Genomic DNA, 20,212 nt, shown 5'->3' with positions numbered 1-20,212 from the left:
AGTTACGTCTTCACTATTATTCTACAGTGTAAAAAAATAAAAACCCTGGAATGTGTAGGTGAATCCAAACTTTTGACTGGTACTGTAGAAATTTGTTTTGTTGTTACGGTGGAAGTTAAATCCAAAGCCAGGGAGGATGTGACCAGGGTGAGCAGGCACATAGAGGCGGAGGGGGCTGCAGATTAGAACACCCTGAATGACAGTACTGTAACTAGCTCAGCCAGACACACATCCCCATGAAGGGAAATGATATATTTCCAATTGGATCAATTAGGAGCTAAACCAGATAGTGATTTGATCTGTCAGAGTGAAAAATGTGAGTATGTGCTTTTCAAATGGAACAGCAAGTCTCACAACCCCGTGAGTGTGAGTGAGTACTCACCCCTCTTTACATTGGTGAACTGAATGGGCCTTGTTTGAAATGCAACAGCAGCATCTAGTGACTGAATGAATAACTACATTATATTCAGGAGGCTCCTGCAAAGAGTATTTTTGCAACACACACTGACACGTACCTAATAATTTAATTCAGACTCCGATTGGCTATTTAAATTCAGCAGAATTTCTAATACTAAGGCAAATTAACAGAAAGTGTATGACTTGGGTTGGCATTATGCGTTGAGGGTTAAGGGGCACCCCCAACATGATCAGTGAAAACAGAAATGATTACCAGACTTATTAAGAAAGTACTATTTATTAAAGGTTAATATCACGACAACATGCACAATACAAAGATTGGTGACATTGTCCTATCCTGAAGACCTCGTTTAAATAAATAGTTTGAAGAATACAGCCTTCAGTTGAAATAGTTAGTATATCAAAAGAAGATTACAAATGTGTAAAGACCACAGCCCAACAATTGTCTTTTCTTGTATGCCTTCACTCCCTCGCGTCACAGTTTGAGAAATGGAGTGAGGAAAACATAAAACCACTGTTACAGGAGTCCGTAGCCTGGCTCTAGCTAATGTCAAATGTGAGATACAATTATCAAAGCAATCCAGTTGTAAGTGCCCCATCATCCCATAAATTGTCAAATGTCATTAACATTTAAGAACCCCTGTGGATGAGGGTCATTTCTCACCTATCAAGGCACAATGCCTTGTCTTCCTTCAAGGCTTCTGATTAATCATGTCAGTAATGTTTGCATATGAACATATTTGAGAGAACATTTTTCCAAATCCAGGGTCCAGATAGCCTCAAATAGTGTTTATGGCATGTAGAAACCATCAACATAAACAGCTTAATACAAGCACTTAAAACCACCTAAGTGGTTGCTGGTCCTAGTCTAGTCAATTTGACCGTAAATCTGTAAGTATTGTAAATCTAGTTGAAGAATAAACATGTCTGGACAATGCCTAGCTACTCTGATCTGTATGAGAGGCAAATCACACTCAAATGTTTTGTCTCCAGAATTCTCACTAAAAATATATATTGTTGTATTTGTTTAAACAATACACTACCACATAGGTTACATCATGACACAACAGCACTTTCAAACACGGTGCATCTGCGTGGCAAGATTTAAACAAGTAGGGAGCAATGATTACCACCTCTGTGTATAATTAACAGATGCACTAGAATAACCATCCTTCTCTGCAAACCTGACACGTTAGCTCTCTTTGGGGTAACGCCTTTGTTGATTCATTTTAGTAAAACATTTAAAGCATGGTCTGCAGAGTATGATTAGAGTGGGGAGTTCAGTTGAAGTGGTGTAGCTAAACTCCTCTCTAGGGAGCAGAAAGACAGTAGACGTTGTGGTTTCTTTTCAGTTACATCAGATAAACACATTTTTCTTCTGTGGGTAGCAGAGCCTAACTCCTGATCCCATGCAGGCGAGTAAAATGAGATTGTGGTGTGTGTATGTATGCACACTGCATGTAACAAAGGAAAATATCTAGCATTTCATCAGCCTACACTTTGAACACCAGCTGCTAAACACTGGTGTTTTTTTGTGGTCAAGGAAAAACAATACCAGGCAGTTAGTTCATTGTTGGGTTTCCTTTGCATCCACCCTTCCTACAGTAGTGAAATCCCTTGCCCTCAGCGCTCATAAAGGCACAAAGAGGCCCCTCACGGGTACTATGGCTGGGTTAGTGGAGGAGTCACATCAGGTGTGCTGTCCATCACCGTCCTGCCATATCTATACCAGCAATTATTCACTGGGCTCATCCATAATAATCACCAGTTGTGACAGGAGTACACCCGCCAGTGAATGCCCTAGTGGGGTTGTGGGAGCACAGACCTGAAGGGAGAGGAGTTACCTCGGCCAGTAACCGGTCTTATCTGAGCACTAGGGGAGAACAGAGATAGTGTATCTTCTTCCCTCGTCCTCCAGCCTGGGTGGAATACTTCACTGATAAGACTGACTGCACTGAGGAAATAAACTCAGTGCAGTCAACCGATGAGAACTTGGTCCTCAATGCAACACCGGGTTTGCCTTGCAAACTTCTTTGTTAATGTTATAGCTTCAAGAGCTCTTCCAGTAATTACATTTTTCAAATCAGAAAATGTTGCTATTATTTGTCATTTCATTGGAATTTTACACTTCATATAAGACTACAGTGCTTTACACTAATGTGAATTGGCAAATTGATTGTAATGGTCACAACATCTTATACTCGAGGGAGAAAAAAAAAACAGTACATCCAAGTTTGCCGTTCTAGAAGAACTTCACAAGAATATTGAATACAAAACGAGAGCTGGATTAAACTAGAGGTAGCTACATTATAATGACATCCCTAAGAGTTGCATTACTAGTTTGTAATGAAACAAGCTACCAATCTAGTTTACACCTGGCCCTGAATAGTTCCCTTAAGACAAAGCTTTCCTCCAGTTGATTAGCTTGTTTTGTTTCATGTGTACAATATATCAAAAGTACATTGTCTTACTAACGGTGCAAAGCAAAAGAGTAAGTCTGCAGATTTCAGATTAATACATTGTAGAGAAGGGGAAACTTCACATCACTGCAGTAAACTTATGTGCATTAACACTGCTCTAACTTATCTACTTCATTCAATACCTCACTTAAGACCTATGCTGTCTACTTTGCAGCCCCTTTGCTAGGTAGCTCAATTACCGGTGTTCAGTCAATAATTATGTATGTTGAAGAAGCCCACACTGGTTGGGGACTCCTTGACTGTGACAGTGACAAGATTGGCAGTGACGTCAGTAACAAACACATGCTCGATAAGGCTGTGAGTGGGCTTCCAGTCCTGGCCGGTCTGGACTGAGATGGACAAGTCCTGACTGTTACTTGGGTAGGGAGAATCCTGGTCAGAGTCTGAGGTGCTCTCCTCACCGGTGCTCATCTCACTCAGGAGGACCTTGGCCTGTTTGCCACTGTCTTTGGAGGCAGATCTCTCCCGCTTGCCCAGGATGTCTCTGGCCTCTGCGGAGGGGTTCTGGACAATGCTCTTCTCAACCCTCCCTTGGGCCCTTGTTGTAGTCAGCCTCTCAGGCCTCTCTGTCATGACACCTGTTTCACTGACCTCCTCCGCTTTGACCTTATCAACTCCAGGATGGTTCTTTCTGGGCTGTTGTCCACCAGGCGTGGCAGGACTCTGGACAGGATTTTTCTCTAGACCATACTGACCAACTGTGTCTTTCCGTGCTGGGTTGGCGGTGCTTCGCAGGTTGGACACTGGCGCGGTGCCATTGCCTGGAGTACCGTTGCCCTGTGTTGATTTGTTCACACTCTGCAGGTTTAGTGCCTGAAGGCTTGCAGCTTGGTTGGCAGGGCCTTTAGGAGTGGAGAAGGGGGCAGCAGTTTTGTTATTGGGTACCTGCTGCACTGGTGTTTGCCCAGGGGCATCTGGTTTCTTCTGCCCATTGTGGGAACCCAGCTGTGGCTGAAAAGCTCCTTGCAGGTTGCTATTGCTGGTTGAGAGTTTGGAGTTATGCAAATTCAACGCTGCTACGCCAGGAGATTTGCTTGCAGTCGTTTTTAAGTCCAAACCTGCTCCACTGTCCACTTCAGAGACCGACAGTTTGAAGTCAGAAGCTTGACTCTTGCTCTGGTTGGATCTCTGGTTGAAAGAGAGAGAAGCTAAGGTATTTGACCGGCCAGAGGCTGCAGTGTTCATGGAGTTTTTAGTAGTCCCACCCTGGGCCAGGGAACATCTGCCCTGGACACTCAGAGGTCCTCTGCTGTTCAACCCCATGAAGGTGAAGCTGGCTGGGTGAAAGGGTTTCTTGATTCCACCTCGGAGGTCTGCAGGGGAGTCTTTGGCAACTGTCTTTATGATCTTGCGCTGGCCCTTGTTCTGTTGAATGGCCTTCATTTCTGCAGGCAGTGCTTTCCTGCCTCGCTTCTTCCTCGGGGGCTCCGGCTTAGCCACAACAATCTGTGCTTTCTTCTGAGGGACGGGGTGGAGCTCCCGTGTTCTGGGACCTGGCTTTGCCTTTCTATCGTTGTTATCATCGTCGTCTTCATCAGATGAGGAGGAAGAGGAAGAAGATGACGATGATGAGCCAGACAAAGATGACGATGACGAAGAGCTGCTTGACTTTGACACTTCAGGCACAGTTTCCTGAAATGAGGAAGAGAGAAGTCATATTACATTATATTTATGACATTTTGGTAGAAAATACTTTTCAATATTTGTAAAGGTCTTGAGGAAAGCATACCACAACTTTTCGAGGTCTCCCCCTCGGCCTTTTCCCTCTCTTGCAGATCAGGATTTCCTTTTCTTGTTCACTGTAAAAACAATATATAGGAAACATTCATAAGCAGTAGTTTGGTAGAAGTAGAGCAGGAGTCAAGGATACAGACCGAGCACTGTTGAGTGTTTTGGAAACCATCTGAGGAGAGGGTATTCTATCACTAGACATATACACTGTGAACCAAAACTTGTAGCCTTCTTCTTGACAGAGACATATGGACTGTGTGTTCATGGCGAGACAGAATTTTTTACAAGTAACATCTCGTGAAGTATTGTCTGGTCTTGCAACGCCCAATGCTTGGCAAAAACAAATCAGGGGTTGCAGTAAAAATCCCCAGATGCTCATCTGAAATCATTAGATACGCTTTCACTTTTGGAAATTTGGTTGCTGTATTTGTTCCACCCCCTCATTTCCTGCTGTATATGCGTTTAAATCATTGTTATCCTTCTACAAATGTATGTTTGCAAAGGAAAGTATACATTTGAAATTAAATATTTTCCCTGCTTCAGTTTTAAGATGAACTGGCACTTATGACTCCTTTTATTTTACAAATGCATTATTTTATCCATTACCAATTCAAAAGAATGTATTTTTATATCAAATGTATATTGAACAGAACGACCATCAAATAAAACTTGAAGGGTTGGGAAAACCTAAACTCATATCGATGTGTTTACAGCCTGAAAACACAGATTGTATGCCTATCTGTGGGCTCCACATTGGCTTGAATGAGGCACTATTAACCCCTGCTGGAGCATTTCAGAGGGCATTGTTTAGATATAGTGGATAGCTCACTCAGTGAGGTCCTGGGCAAATAGAAACTCACCTCTTGTTAAATGCAGCCAATAATCTTGGGTCAAGGATGTTCGCTTGGGGCTCCCAGCTATTGTGCCTGAAGCAAAAGGAAAATATGTCCATCAAAATACTAAAATCACTTAAAAATGTCCACAGTACTTCTTGGTAAAAGTTGATGATACAAGTTAGTCAATGCACTGATTGGACCAGTGTACCACTAATGAAATGTAGGCCTAGTGTAACCTAACCTAGTGACTAGAGACCTAGTATAACCTATACCCTAGTGACTGTGTAGAGATAAGAGGCCTAGTGTAACCTAGTGTAGAGATAGGAGGCATATGCAAAGAGCTGTGAGTGGGAGGGTTAACCACATAGCAAAGGGGGAAGATAAGGAGAGAAGTTTATTTAAAACCAAGTGTGTAGGATCTGCCGCCTTCACAGGAATCAGAGAATCTCAAAAGGGCCAATACTGAGTTAATGTAGAAAGATATCGCGAATTGGCATGCACATTATAATTTCCACCAACCACGTCTTACCTGTTTATATCACAACACGTAAATAACTTGACCAAGTCGATGGCGCTGGCAGAATCCGATAGCAATGTGAGGATTTGGGTTAAGAACGGGGTGTGAGTGACAGGCAGAATGCCCATTGATGATGGGATTAATAGCAACAATGAAACAGAAGGGACAAGGGAAAGGGCAACTGTGACAAGGACACGCTGGCAGCTGGAGCGCCCGAAAGGGGGGGGGGGGGGGGGGGGGGGGGGGGACTGATTTACGAAGATTCTATGTATAATACCGAGTCACGTTAGGCAATAAATAAACTATATCACATTATCATATACATTTAAACAACCATCACAAAAATTAGGCAAGTGTACCAACTGGACACTGTAGTTTGTGGGATGTGTTTGAGACTCGGCATACGTTTCCCAACGCAAACCTCTACCAACTCCCGCTTGTAATTTATTTATCAATAAAGCATATAATATAAAGCTAGATTGATAAACCATTAGCTAGAGCTCCAGTAAGCGAGTGATCAAATATGAGTTTCTATAGCCTAGTTTGTGTGGCCTAATTACTGAGAAAATTTCAAATAGACAAACCAGCAGATATTGAATATGAGAAACCAAAACCCTAAACGATCTGTTTGATTTGCATAACTAACTAGGTTAATTTCCAAACCTTAAAACCAATAATAATAATAATAGTAGTAGGAGGCAAGCGTAAAACCATAATTTCTCGTTTTCACGTGTAGCATGTTTTCGAGCGAATTTAGGTCATGTATGAATCCTTTTACTACAACAGTGAAGCAAAAAGCGACACGTTGTTGTTGTTTTCATTGTTTGAGGCTGCACTCGCAGCTGCAGCACCACTTGTACTTACTTGGATGACCATCCCCTCCACTTTACAAGAAACTCTAACTTCCCCTGCGAAAATAGAAAAGGGAAATGTTACCAAACTGTGGGCAGAAAATATTTTGGGATATGAGAAAATTATATTTTACAACATCTAACCTTTCTTAGTCGTTTGTTCAGGATGCATTCAGCGTCGAAAACCTGTTCTCCTACGGCGCTCAATTCCTCCATGTTCGCTCTTGCCTACTCTAGTATTTTATGAAAAGAATGGAAAAGAGGGCGGAAAGAAAACGCATTCTCGAAGCTTGTCCCTTGGCAGTTACCGTCCCTGTAAACGTCACACCTCGACGTGTGACCAATCAAATCGTTTTCACATATTGTGTTCAAAAATGTTCTATTATATTGACAAGATAATCGAGTGACGGCTTAAGCGATGGAACTACATGTCCTCAAAGATGGAAGGCGGGAGGGAGGAGGCCAGATCAGGTGAGAACATTATAGCCAATGAAAGGGCAGATACGTGTCTGAACAACAATATAAAGTCGTTTTTTGTTTCCGAAATGCCACGTGCGTCCACATATCAGCGAATTCCTAACAACATAACCATTATGAAACTTAGAACAGATCAAATAAGCCTCATGTAAGAAAATAGCAATTACATCTGTTGTTGACCAAATTGGACACTCATTGACCTCCATGCAAAAATGCCTCACTTCGTGGCCTGTTTCGTGGACAGATTTTGGGCGGTTTGTTGTGGTTTATTGAGCACCACAGTGGCAGCATCACAATACCCACAAAACCTAGCGGTCAAACAGGGAAATGGTTCCAATCATTTTTCCACCATTCATTTTTCCCATAGTGGATTTTAGAAACACTTAAAAATAAGGGCTGCGCTCTATGTAGGCTTACCCTGGCGTGACGTTTTGAAAACCATATAAACCTCTCGGGCAAGGTGACTTTTATAAATATAATTGGCTCTATTTACTCTCTGATTCGAAAATGCTAATTAGCATCATGCAATACTACAAAGCCCTGCAAGCTCCTGCATGTCATCTCTAGCTGACACCTTGTCTAACAGAAGTTTAGCCAATTTATTCATTACTACATTTAGCCAACATTAGATAGTTAATCCAGAGATTCTTACCTTTGCCTCGATTCGGCAGTCTCTTCCAGATCATCATGGTATTTGTAGCTAATTATTATTTCATTTTTGTGGGGTAAATACAGGCGAATATATTGATAAAAGTCACCTTGTCCAAGAGAGATTTACATGGTTATCAACATGTCACGCCAGGGTAAGACTACACAAAACACAGCCCTTATTTTAAGTGTTACTAAAACCCCCTATGGGAAAAATGAATGGTGGAAAAATGATTGGACCCATTTCCCTGTTTGACCGCTAGGTTTTATGGGTATAATGACTCATACTGTGGTACTCTATTGGAGTTTTCCCTGGAAAATATGTTACTGAAAGCTTTGTATGAAAAATAGAACTTTCCCCCCCATACCCAATTCCTTTTCTATTATTTAAAATGGAAGGCCTTTAGTCAGGCCTGTTACTTTATTCTAATTGTATTACTCTTCTGGTAATGTTCACTAGCATAATGATGACCTGTAATGATAGTTTGTCATAATTTACAGTATAATTAAAAAAGTTAAAATGCAGATTTTCGATGAAATTTACTATTAATTTAGATAATTATCTTGTCACGTGTTGTATTTTCACATATTATTTTAACAATTAGTAATCACCATCTTAAATCAAGTTGATATATCATCAAATGACAATATATATAAAATATATCTGTAAGGTCATGTCAAGAAATACAGTACTGTGCAAAAGTTTTAGACAGGTGTGAAAAAAATGCTGTAAAAAATAGACATGTTAATAGATCATTTTTTTCTATTAACAAAATGCAAAGTGAGTGAACAGAAGAAAAATCTAAATCAAATCCATATTTGGTGTGACCACCCTTTGCCTTCAAAACAGCATCAATTCTTCAAGGTACACTTGCACAAAGTCAGGGATTTTGTAGACATATAGTCAGGTGTATTATTAAACAATTATGCCAAACAGGTACTAATGACCATCAATTCAATATGTAGGTTGAAACACAATCATTAACTGAAACAGAAACAGCTGTGTAGGAGGAATAAAACTGGGTGAGGAACAGCCAAACTCAGCTAACCAGGTGAGGTTGCTGAAGACAGTTTACTGTTAAAGTCGTACACAATGGAAAGACTGAGCACAGCAACAACACACAAGGTAGTTATACTGCATCAGCAATGTCTCTTCCAGGCAGACATTTCAAGGCAGACAGGGGTTTTCAGATGTGCTGTCCAAATTCTTTTGAAGAAAACAAAGAAACGGGGCAACATTGAGGACTGTAGACGCAGTGGTTGGCCAAGGAAACTTACTGCAGCAGATGAAAAACACATCATGCTTACTTCCCTTCACAATCGGAAGATGTCCAGCAGTGCCATCAGCTCAGAATTGGCAGAAAAGTGGACCCTAGTGCACCCACCTACTGTCTGGAGAAGTCTGGTCAGAAGTGGCCTTCATGGAAGACTTGCAGCCAAAAAGCCATTCCTCTGATGTGGAAACAAGGCCAAGTGACTCAACTATGCACGAAAACACAGGAACTTGGGTGCAGAAAAATGGCAGCAGGTGCTCTGGACTGAGTTTTGCTGTAGCAGAAGGCAGTTTGTTCGCTGAAGGGCTGGAGAGCAGTACACAAATGAGAGTCTGCAGGCAAGTGAAGCATGGCGGGGGTTCAACAGTGAAGCATGGTGGAGATTTCTTGCAAGTTTGGAGCTTAATTTCTGCAAATGGAGTTGGGGATTTGGTCAGAATTAATGGTCTCCTCAATGCTGAGAAGTACAGGCAGATACTTATCCATCATGCAATACCATCAACGAGGCATCTGATTGTCCCCAAATGAATTCTGCAGCATGACAACGACCCCAAACACACAGTTCTTAACGACTTTCTCTATCTTCAGCGTGAAAGAGTCCTGGAAGTGACAGTATGGCCCCCACAGAGTCCAGACTCTATGTTGAGATCAATCTGGGATTACATGAAGCACGAGAAGCACCTGAGGCTGCCTAAATCCACAACTGTGGTTAGTTCTCCAAGATATTTGGGCCAACCTACCTGCCAAGTTCCTTCAAACTGTCTGCAAGTGTACCTAGAAGAATTGATGTTTTGAAGAGAAAGGGTGGTCACACCAAATATTCATTTGATGCAGATTTTTCTTCTGTTCAGTCACTTTGCATTTTGTTAATTGATAAATATAAATGAATGTCTATTTTTGAAAGCATTCTTAACAGCATTTTTTCACACCTGCCTAAAACTTTGGCACAGTGTTAATGTACAGTATCTTTTCCCCCTAAACAAAGAACCCATTCAGACTCTTGAAAGGTATTTCCATTACTTTATTTATATAACTTATTTATACAGAAACCTATAGGTTCACTCCACTCACTCACTGCCATCCAGAACAGAAACACAAACAATTATTTTGTTAGTTGACAGGATTTTGAAAAATATAACTAGTTTAATTATAAATCCATTTCTGATTTCCATCTTTCATATAATGCATGTATGCACTGATGTCAGAGTATACAATTTGTCACTTTTTGAACTGGTTTTGTCCAGTGACTTAGTTTCAGATGTGTTCTTTTAGTGTAGCTGGAGTCTACTGATCTCAGTGTATCATGGCACCAATCATTGTTTAGAAAATACATCCTTTTAGAAAATGTCATAAGCATAAGTTGTCCCAGGTGGCATGGTGACTGTAGGGGCTTACATTCACAAGGAAAAAAAGCTCTCTGGTCAGTCTGCAGGGTGTCAGTCTCAACATGGAGGGGATGCACTAGTCTGTGATGAGGTGGTTTTTAGGGTGTATGTCATAAGTAGTGACGTCCCTTTGTTTATCCATTTCAGATTTCACTTGGGGTGCAGTTTAAAGGGCAGTTTGAGTCACTTCCTTTCCCCCTGGAAGCACTGACTTCTCAGAGCTGAAACATAGGAAAAAATGATAACTTCTTCCCAATTATTCAGAATGAATGTTGACACAGGGTTATCATAGTTCTCTAAAATGTAAATTTCACATTCAGTTTGAGGACTAAACCAATGACACGTTTAAATCATTAATACCCAAGCATTCATGTTTACAGAATTTATAACTTTATGTAGCCTATCTGCACCATATTATCCAACTAGGCCTCTGCAGAGTCAGTATCCCGCTGACTACAATCAGCAACAGGACGTGAACAGATTGAGATCAATCCGGAGCTCAGCCAGCATGCAAAACATCAGTCTCTATCCCTAATTGACAGCCCATATCTACCCGGACCATCAAGTGTATTAACAGACCGAGCACTTGACTTGTTCTTTTTGTTTTTTTACCCCTGACAGATTGTTTCCACCGCTTGACTCGTTCAGTTTGTTTACCTGTCTCTAGGAATTACACCTTAACTATAGAAAGCTTCCAATCAGTCCATTATTGTCTTGAGTTATGGCAGAGGAAGAAACCGTGACAGAAGCGGAGAGACTGGCAGAATCCAACATTGGCAGTAAACAAAAGAAATGAAGCATTTAAAGCAAAGTTGTTTGCAACTCTGTACTTGCCAGTGGGCAAATATCCTTCTTGTTTATTTTAATACTGTATGTTTGAGGTATCATTTGCCCTTTAACCATTAGGAGAATGAAACCATATCTGAGCCTGTATCTGTGGTTAGTCAATTTCTATGTTTTTCTCTTATTACATGCTTAGACACATTGCACACATTTCTATATATCAGATTGTGCAGGCAAGTATTCTTCACATTTTCCAATTCCCATTCATTTGTATAAATATTCAGACATACATACCTTCTATCATTTTTCTCCTTCTTGAATGCATTAAATGACACAACAGCTATGAAGACCACAACAATAAATCCAGCCACTGCTGCCAATCCAACAAAGATATTTGATTTTATGTCCTGACGGAGGTCTGAAATACGAGACGTAATGCAAATTTAATGTCATTTGATTTGTTTACATGGATGTCAATGACACATTAATCTAATTTTTATTTAATTTAGTAATTTGTTGCATATTTGTACATTCTATATACATTGCGTTAGACAATAGATTACTTTGGCTGTGTAATGAAGGAGCAGGTGTAACACACTTTTTGGGTCATTAGCCTGATATAAACTTACCCTCTTTGGCAGAGACCAGCATGTGTTTTGTGGCATCCAGGTGGCCATCATTGGGATCAGGCTTGATGCCCAGTACGTGACACATCAAGGGGTATATGTTCACTGTCTCAAAGGGGCCCACCTCCAGGTTCTTTTGGAACGCCGGGCCCACAGCTCTGAAGAAGGGCTTCATGTCCATTTCTTCGTTGTCAAAGCCATGCTCCCCCACGTTGAACTGCACTGGGAGGAACTGTAGAGACAAAGAGCCAAGAAGAGTCAGGGTGATCAAATCTGTAGGAGTCCATTTAGAGTAGGAGAAGTGAAATCGTGAATGATCAGAATGTTGCAATTCATATTGATCATCATAATGGGAAGCCTGAAGTCCAACTTGTCTTTCTATGATGTACTCTCAACTGGACAGCAGAGGGAGATGTTGACTAACTGAAGGAAAGGGTTGCTTGAGCAACCATTACATCTGCTCAGTGCTTATAAGAACCGAAACGGGAGAATTTCCCTGTTCTCCATTATTAGACACATACTGTTAAAATGACTGTTAATCAGGTTAAGAGGGAATCCTTTCATAAACTAAGGAGGCCTAAACATCACATAGTTCCTTTGGTCATTCAGGACAACTACTTTGATCATGAAATGGATATTACGATGGATTGTATGAACAGCAAGCGATACAGTTATACGGACACTTTTTTTATCTTCACTTTGTTCACAGAAAATATATATACTGATATATTTAGATACACAGGGAGAAGGTAGGCTAATTACCATATATATTATGTAACCCTTCTCTGAACATGCATAACATTTGCTTTGATAAAACTGAGAGGAGAATCTTTTGAAATGTCTAAATAAAGGGTCCGTAAACAGGAGGGTCAAATACCCTGAACTTATGTATTTGGATAATCAGACGTTACACTGAAGATCAACTGAACTCTACCACATACCCTCACTGGAACCACAGCCTTCAATGAGTTTATATGCGTTCAGGTGTGATCACTTCCTCTGATGGGTTACTGTCAGTATAGCATTTGAAAACTTTTGTAATTTAGCTATTTCTGTTTTACAGTATGTTGATGTGTAGTGGCCATCTCTCGTATGCAAAAATGAGAATCAGATTTTTTTATGATTTGGTATCACTCAATGGAGTGGTAAAGTTGCAGGCAGCAGGATTAAGCCAAATGTAAATGCTAATGTTGAATTTTGTGGCATGAATATCTTCATGAAGCATTAGAGAGCTCTGCATGCCATCAGCCAAACCTGCACTATCCTGGGAAGGTGGTAATGCACTTGATTCAAATTGTAATGTATTAAGATTAGAGTTGAATTCCTTGTTTCCGGTCTAAAAGATTCCATTTTCTCCATCGCTACAAACCAAATTCACTTGCTAATTCCTTCAATATTTGTAGTCCATTGAAATATGGCATGTTATCAGAAATCGCATAATGCATGCAGGGGGATGCATGAGGTTGTGCCAAACTGTACTGTATATTATAGAAGTTATTAAATATTCTAGATGCCTAAAGATATACCGTATAGGCTACATGGTTATTTTAAACCAGCTTCTTTGCTCATACTATGTTCACTGAGGCCAATCCTCTAATCAGTAATTCACATTAAAGCATGGAATTGGAAAGTCTACAACAATATGCATGTTTAGTCTCACAAAAGTAAAAGTGTGCCTTTATTTCACTTTTTGTGTGCGTTAAATTGGTTCTGTACGTGACGGAAACCCTTAAAAAAAACGTCTCATTTGTTTAAGCGAACTACTATTACTAAATAATATAGAGACATGCTATGAACCCACCCCGTTAATGACATATCCAGGGTCAGAGAAGAGAATGATGGGTAGGATGCGGTTGTTATTAGCAAAGTGAAGGCGCTTGGGCATCTCCTCCTTCTTGAAGACATGAAGGTGAGGGTGCGCCCCCTTCAGGGCGTTGTAGACCTTATCCAGCATGCCCTTCTTGGGAAGCAGCATCCCAGAGGGCCCAAAGTCCACCAGGTGAAAGGCTATATCTCTGAAGGAGAATCCGGGGATCCTGGAAAGGGTGATCTCCTTCACCAAGCCGTTGCGGTACACATTGCTCATCCCATGGTCAGCGGTGATGATGATGTTGAGACTATCGGCAAGTCCGTTTTGTTCAGCCAAGCTGCGGATGTAGCCCACTGTTCTGTCCACCTGCTTGACCATCTCCCTCCGCTCAGGGGAATCAGGCCCGTATTTGTGGCCTGTGCCATCAGGCTCCCCAAAATACAGTGACACAAAGTCCAGGTCCATCTCACTGAACCAGGTGCCCATCACCTTCTCTACGTTCTCTTGCCATTTTGTCTCGTTTTTGTAGTCATAAAACCGTGGTTCCACTTCCTTCACTGTCTGCGTCTCTCCCTGGTAGGTGGATTGCGTGCCAGGAAAGTGAAGAGAGCCGGCCCTCAGGCCCTGAATATACAAATGGGGATGAAGAGAGGTGTCACGCACACACACACACCGTCTTACACACACACAGTCTTACATACAACACTCACACACACCGTACATGCATATATGCACAGACATTTAAATGACTATCCAGACTATTTGCATTGACATAACATTTGATTTGATTTGTATTAATGTAAAGCAAATGCAGGAATGTTTTAAGATGAAGGTGCATCTTAAATCATTCTGACCTGTCTCTGGGCTGTGATCCAGATGGGTAGAGTGCCGTTGTCCCACCACTCATTCTTAAACTGGGTAGCATAGTAAGGCAGTTTCTCACTGGTGGTGATGTTGAACCACATGTTGTGGATCACCCCATGGTTTTCAATGTAGCGCCCTGAAAAGAGTCACTGTCAATCTCTCAATATTCAGTCTGCCACATTCACATGACAAATTCTATCAACTTTATAGCCTGTGAGTGCCATGGCGCTTCTAGGACAAGGTCTTACGGCCGACACTGGAGATTAAAGGAATTTAATTTCAAGGAAGTTAAAATGTCTTTTAAACTGGCACTGATGATTCAAGAGTCAAAAATGAGAATTTCTGAGAAGGAAAATAGAAATTCCTCCTTCAGCCTTCCCAACATAATCATCTTACTCAACTCTGAAGTCTGCTGGACCCTGGGACATTGAATTACAGTTAATTCATTTTTTCCAGTCACATTCACAATTCTTATAAACTAAACTGGGAATGACTTGTGATCCAATAATTGGAGAGAAAAAAGGACCACCATGACATGAACATGAACCTCCACAGAATCACTGCTCTCTTGGAGCCTATAGAAAAGTGTTGTGCCTGTGTATTGATCTACAGAAGGTACCTGTTAGGAGGGTGAAATGTGTGGGACTGGTGATGGTGAGGTAAGGTGGGGTCACATATCTGGCCTTGACCCCGTCTTTGGCCATTGTGTCCAGATTCGGCGTGTCCACATCGCGGTCATAGTCCCACCTGAAGCCATCGAAGGAGACGAGCAGTACTTTATGCTGGCCTTTGGTGCTGTATCTATCCAGCGGTACACCTGAAGAGGACGCGGCCAACAGGAGGCAGAGACTCACTGTCCACAACATAGTGGGTACGACACAGAGCTGAGACTGTCACTTTACTCCGATCCTTGGGTATGCAGGCTGTTGCTATACACCGACTCCAGCACCTCACGGTTAAAGCCTTAAAGCCCCTCCCCTTCTCATTACACATGAGCACATTTCCCTTCCCTGTGCCAGCAGCATGTGATCAAAGTTTCATCTTATCTGATCATATAGTATCTAGTTGATTAGATGGATGTTTGCTCAGCACATTTATGCATGGTGCTTGATTATGCTGTTATGTACTGTGTAATTACCATCCAATGTTTGTTCCTGTGCTTGTATAGGAAATCTCTTTTATTGTGATTGCAAGATATTAAATCAGTTCCAGAATGTTGTAAACAAGATTGTCCGCTTGGCTGTTATGTTTATGGACTTTGTCTGCCTGTCCGTTAATCCATTTTGTCTGCCCGTCTGTCTGTCCGTTTGTCCATCTGTCTTTCTGAGTTTCTAGTGAATAATTGACAAAGGAGAATGACACGTATGGATTTCACCTTGAGTGTGGATGGTACATGATCGATCTGACGCCTAGAAAATTGAGAAGAAAATGAGAGGATGTACCTCTTCATCAGTGAACACCAGTCTCTAGGGAAACTGTAACCTGGTAGTATTTACTATTTAGTTTAGTATTTTATTAGCATCCCCGTTAGCTACTGCTAAACATTGGCTACACTTCCTGGGGTCCAAACAAAACATAAAACATGACATAATATATAACCTTAATAGACAAGAACAGCACAAGGACAGAACTATCCTAATCTAATAACAACCTTGAATCCTGATATCGTGATCTCACAGAAGTAGCTGGTTTGAGGAGTTTGAGCCAGGTAACTTTCTATGGCAATGAATGCTTCAGAACTAACCTTCTCTGGGGAGGCTAATGCTGCGTTTAGATGGTACGAGATAGACAGCAAACTAGATGTCATTGTTTTCAATGAGAGCACGACGTTAAATGCTGTCCCTCGTCTAAACGCAGCATGACTTAGGACTAATATGCAAATACCGTCATACCCGTCGGCATGGCGGGAAAAGAATGCAGGAAAGATAGTGACGGTAAAAGCAAGCCAGCACGACGGTATGCGTTGCTATGATGATTTCACTAAACAGACAGTTAGAAAACAACGCTACGGCAGACTGCTAAAGTCTGAACTTTGGCGGCAAGTCCCGTCTACCGTGGCGGATGACGGCATTCACCGCCAGGCTCAGCGGTATTTACCGTCATGCTTTCATTGAAAACAATGACATTTGGTTTGCCGTCTTCCATGTAAACCTCGGCATAACTCAGTTTATCCTGAATGAAGTGTCCGATTCGCTAGTTGAGGACCAATGAAATCAGATTGCCACCCTCAAACATTGCAAACATTGCGTAAATATTCCCTTAATTTGAGGATGACGACCGATTCAATATTTTATTTATCTTTTTTTTTTTTTGTGTTCAAAAATAGTTATATTAAAATACCTATGACATTACATATTTATTAAGGACAGGATGCATTTAGGGGATGTTATTGCGGGTGTAGCGAAATGCTTGTGTTCCTAGCTCCAACAGTGCAGTAGTATCTAACAGTTCACAACAATACACATTAATCTAAAAGTAAAATAATGGAATTAAGAAATATATAAATATTAGGACGAGCAATGTCGGAGTGGCATTGTCTAAAAGTTGACCCCCGGTGATGCGTTGTGCAGACCTCACCACCCTCTGGAGAACTCTGCGGTTGCGGGCGGTGCTGATGCCGTACTAGGCGGTGATACTGCCCGACAGTATGCTCTCAGTTGTGTATCTGTAAAAGTTTGTGAGGGTCTTAGGGGCCAAGACACATTTCTTCAGCCTCCTGAGGTTGAAGAGGCGCTGTTGCGCCTTAGTTTTGATGATGTTGAGGGAGAGGTTATTTTCCTGGCACCACTCCGCCAGGGCCGTTACCTCCTCCCTGTAGGCTGTCTCATCATTGTTGGTAATCAAGTCTACTACTATTGTGTCCTCTGCAAACTTGATGATTGAGTTGAGCTGCGTGTGTGGCCACACAGTTATGAGTGAACAGGGAGTACAGGAGGGGGCTGAGCATGCACCCTTGTGGGGCCCCTGTGTTGAGGATCAGCAAAGTGGAGATGTTGTGTCCTACCTTCACCTCCTGGCGGCCGCCCGTCAGGAAGTCCAGGACCCTGTTGCACAGGGTGGGGTTCAGGCCCAGGACCCCAAGCTTAATGATGAGCTTGGAGGGTACTATGGTGTTGAAGGCTGAGCTATAGTCAATGAACAGCATTCTTACATAGGTATTCCTCTTGTCCAGATGGGATAGGGCAGTGTGCAGTGTGAGGGCGATTGCATCATCTGTGGATCTGTTGGGGCAGTGTGCAAGTTGGGTGGGTCTAAGGGGTCAGGTAAGCACTTCATGATAACAAAAGTGAGTGCTATGGGGCGATAGTCATTTAGCTTAGTTACCTTTGCTTTTTTGGGTACAGGAGCAATGGTGGACATTTTGAAGCAAGTGGGGACAGCAGACTGGGATAGGGAGAGATTGAGTATGTCAGAAAACGGCATTAACAATAGAAGTGGCCTCTTTCTTTTATTACCTAACAGCCTATTTCACATCATAACCTGCTGAATTTGCAAGATCACTTTTATTCCATAATCATTTCAGCAAAAAAAAAAAAATGTGCCACTGACGGATTTTTCAGTGTTGTCTCAATGAAGAGTTTGACTAGCCATGTGTGGCTGCTGCAGGCTGCAACGATACATGCATGCGCAGTTACAAGCCTGCTAGAGTTAGCGGCAGGCAGATGAGCAATATCCACCGTCGTAGTACAGATGTAGCCTGAGCTGGAATGTGGAGCGATCTGAAGCTAGTTCATTTCAGAAAAGCCTGGGTACATCTCGCTATGTACGTAGTATACCCCTCAGTTGTTCTGTAAACACAAGAGAGAATCCCACAACATCCGGAACCATCCGTGTTCTTGGTTCTTCCATTTGCATAGGCTGGACATGTGATTCATAGATGCTACTGAATGCAAGGGAAACACATGGAAATGGAAATGCAATAATCATGTGGAGTTTCACCAAAGTCGTTAATTCCTGCTCAGTTCACCTGGCGTGAACAGAGTCACATATCATATCTTTTGGAGTAGCACCGAAAGTATTTCTCCCACTACGTTCCCCTAACAAAGACATATTCCTTTTAATAACTCACTCCTCAATGTGTTTTTAGCTTCGGGCTAGTGCTAAATATCCTTTTAGATTTGGAATTTGCCACCATGACCATGGACAAACAACCAACAAAACAAAACTATTGGCTGTGGCATCTGTTTTTCTAGCGCTTTACTTCAAATCATGTAGACACTGTACTGTATATCACTCACTGGTTTATGATGCTACTTTATCAATGTCGATCAAATTCCCTGACAAGCTAGCACTTCAAATGGGTTCTTTCTTTTGTCCTTGGCGAGAGTTCAAGGGAAGTATCTAATCTTCACGGAGATAAGGGATAACATTCATCAGCTCTCATTTACCTCATTCATATTCAGTAGCTGTTTCGTATTAACTCCATCCCTAGTCCAACGTCAGCAAGATTTGGTGGAGCATTTAGGACTGTTGAGAGCAAGGGAGACTCTCAAATCTCTGCCATGAGAACTTTATCAAAAAACACACACACTGAACTTCAGGGGCAGGGAAACTTTATGTGACCCTCACAATTATGGTTACATCTCTATTTTTGTATCTTGTGGAAAAGTGTGTTATTTGTCTTTAGCACTCCCTGCTGCCCATATAATACAACTAAGGATACAATCACACTAAACAATACAGCGAAACTCTCTCAAATTGTATGGATCTTATTTTCAGTCTGTCCACCCATTTGGAAGTTGGAGCGCTCTGTCTTCTACGAGAGATACAGTACACATTACATGTTATTGATTGAAACATTCCATTAGATTAAATGTGGTATTCCTTGTCATGAACCGACTTTGTTCAGTCTTTAACTGAACCATTTCCCCTAGGTTTCATTTCCAAGTACTCATCGATAAGGTTTAAATGACTAGCACGCTGTTTGTTTGAGCATGCACTGTTTGGTGGCTGATAATCATGGGGTCAAGTACAGGCCAATGTTCAGAGAGCCCACTCTCTGTGTTTTGAATTGTAAGTAAACAGACATTTGATGCATGAATAGCCCTCTATCAGGTTGCACACAAATAAGCATTTAGCTCAGTATCCACTGTGTCAGACCGGCTGCTACTACTATAATTGTGCTTATGGTTAATTCTGTTGAGATTGCATGTCACATTCATATAGCTCATGCTGATACAGTGTCAAATGTGGTCTCTGTATTCTAAACAATAGATTCATCACTTGTATGTTTTTGCATCTGGGATATTATTATGGTTTGGAGCAGGGGAGGTAGCGATGTCGAATGTCGGCTTTTTGCCCACTAATATAGCTTCAGTTAGTTCTCATACGTATTCCTCCCTGCCGGCATTGCTCAGCAACAGAGCCAGCATAGCAGACTCCCTCCCTGCCTCTCCTCCCTCTCCCTTGTCGATGTTTGGCGCTATCTGATGGGGTGTGATCCACAGTGGCCAGGCCCGCAGCAGCTGACAGCCTCTCTCATGGTGTTGTCATGTCAAGGGGAGACTTTGTAA

At 41.8% G+C, this 20,212-nt stretch overlaps 2 protein-coding genes across 3 annotated transcripts; both read right to left on the bottom strand.

The window, feature by feature from the left end:
- Positions 1-675: 675 nt before the first annotated feature.
- LOC110486592 (chromobox protein homolog 2) lies at positions 676-7,224 on the bottom strand. 2 transcript variants are annotated; one of them, XM_036941313.1, is made up of 5 exons: positions 6,977-7,224; positions 6,846-6,889; positions 5,489-5,587; positions 4,627-4,696; positions 676-4,529 (listed from the first exon to the last, which is right to left on the bottom strand). In XM_036941313.1, the coding sequence occupies exons 1-5, from the start codon at positions 7,046-7,048 to the stop codon at positions 3,087-3,089; spliced, it is 1,728 nt and encodes a 575-aa protein (XP_036797208.1). In that variant the 5' UTR covers positions 7,049-7,224; the 3' UTR covers positions 676-3,086. The 2 variants fall into 2 exon arrangements, with proteins under 2 accessions (XP_036797208.1, XP_021413987.2); XM_021558312.2 differs by having other exon boundaries at positions 5,489-5,554; positions 6,977-7,193.
- Positions 7,225-10,237: 3,013 nt separating this feature from the next.
- On the bottom strand, positions 10,238-15,668 carry LOC110486591 (ectonucleotide pyrophosphatase/phosphodiesterase family member 7). The gene is made up of 6 exons (XM_021558311.2): positions 15,319-15,668; positions 14,690-14,835; positions 13,827-14,459; positions 12,029-12,257; positions 11,694-11,817; positions 10,238-10,837 (listed from the first exon to the last, which is right to left on the bottom strand). Exons 1-6 carry the CDS (start codon positions 15,563-15,565, stop codon positions 10,783-10,785), a joined length of 1,434 nt encoding a protein of 477 aa, XP_021413986.2. The 5' UTR covers positions 15,566-15,668; the 3' UTR covers positions 10,238-10,782.
- Between the last annotated feature and the right edge of the window lie 4,544 nt (positions 15,669-20,212).

Source organism: Oncorhynchus mykiss, chromosome 13 (genome assembly GCF_013265735.2).
Source record: "Oncorhynchus mykiss isolate Arlee chromosome 13, USDA_OmykA_1.1, whole genome shotgun sequence".
Lineage (NCBI taxonomy): Eukaryota > Metazoa > Chordata > Actinopteri > Salmoniformes > Salmonidae > Oncorhynchus > Oncorhynchus mykiss.
The sequence above is the reverse complement of the archived record's forward strand: the minus strand, read 5'-3'. Positions and strand labels throughout refer to the sequence as shown.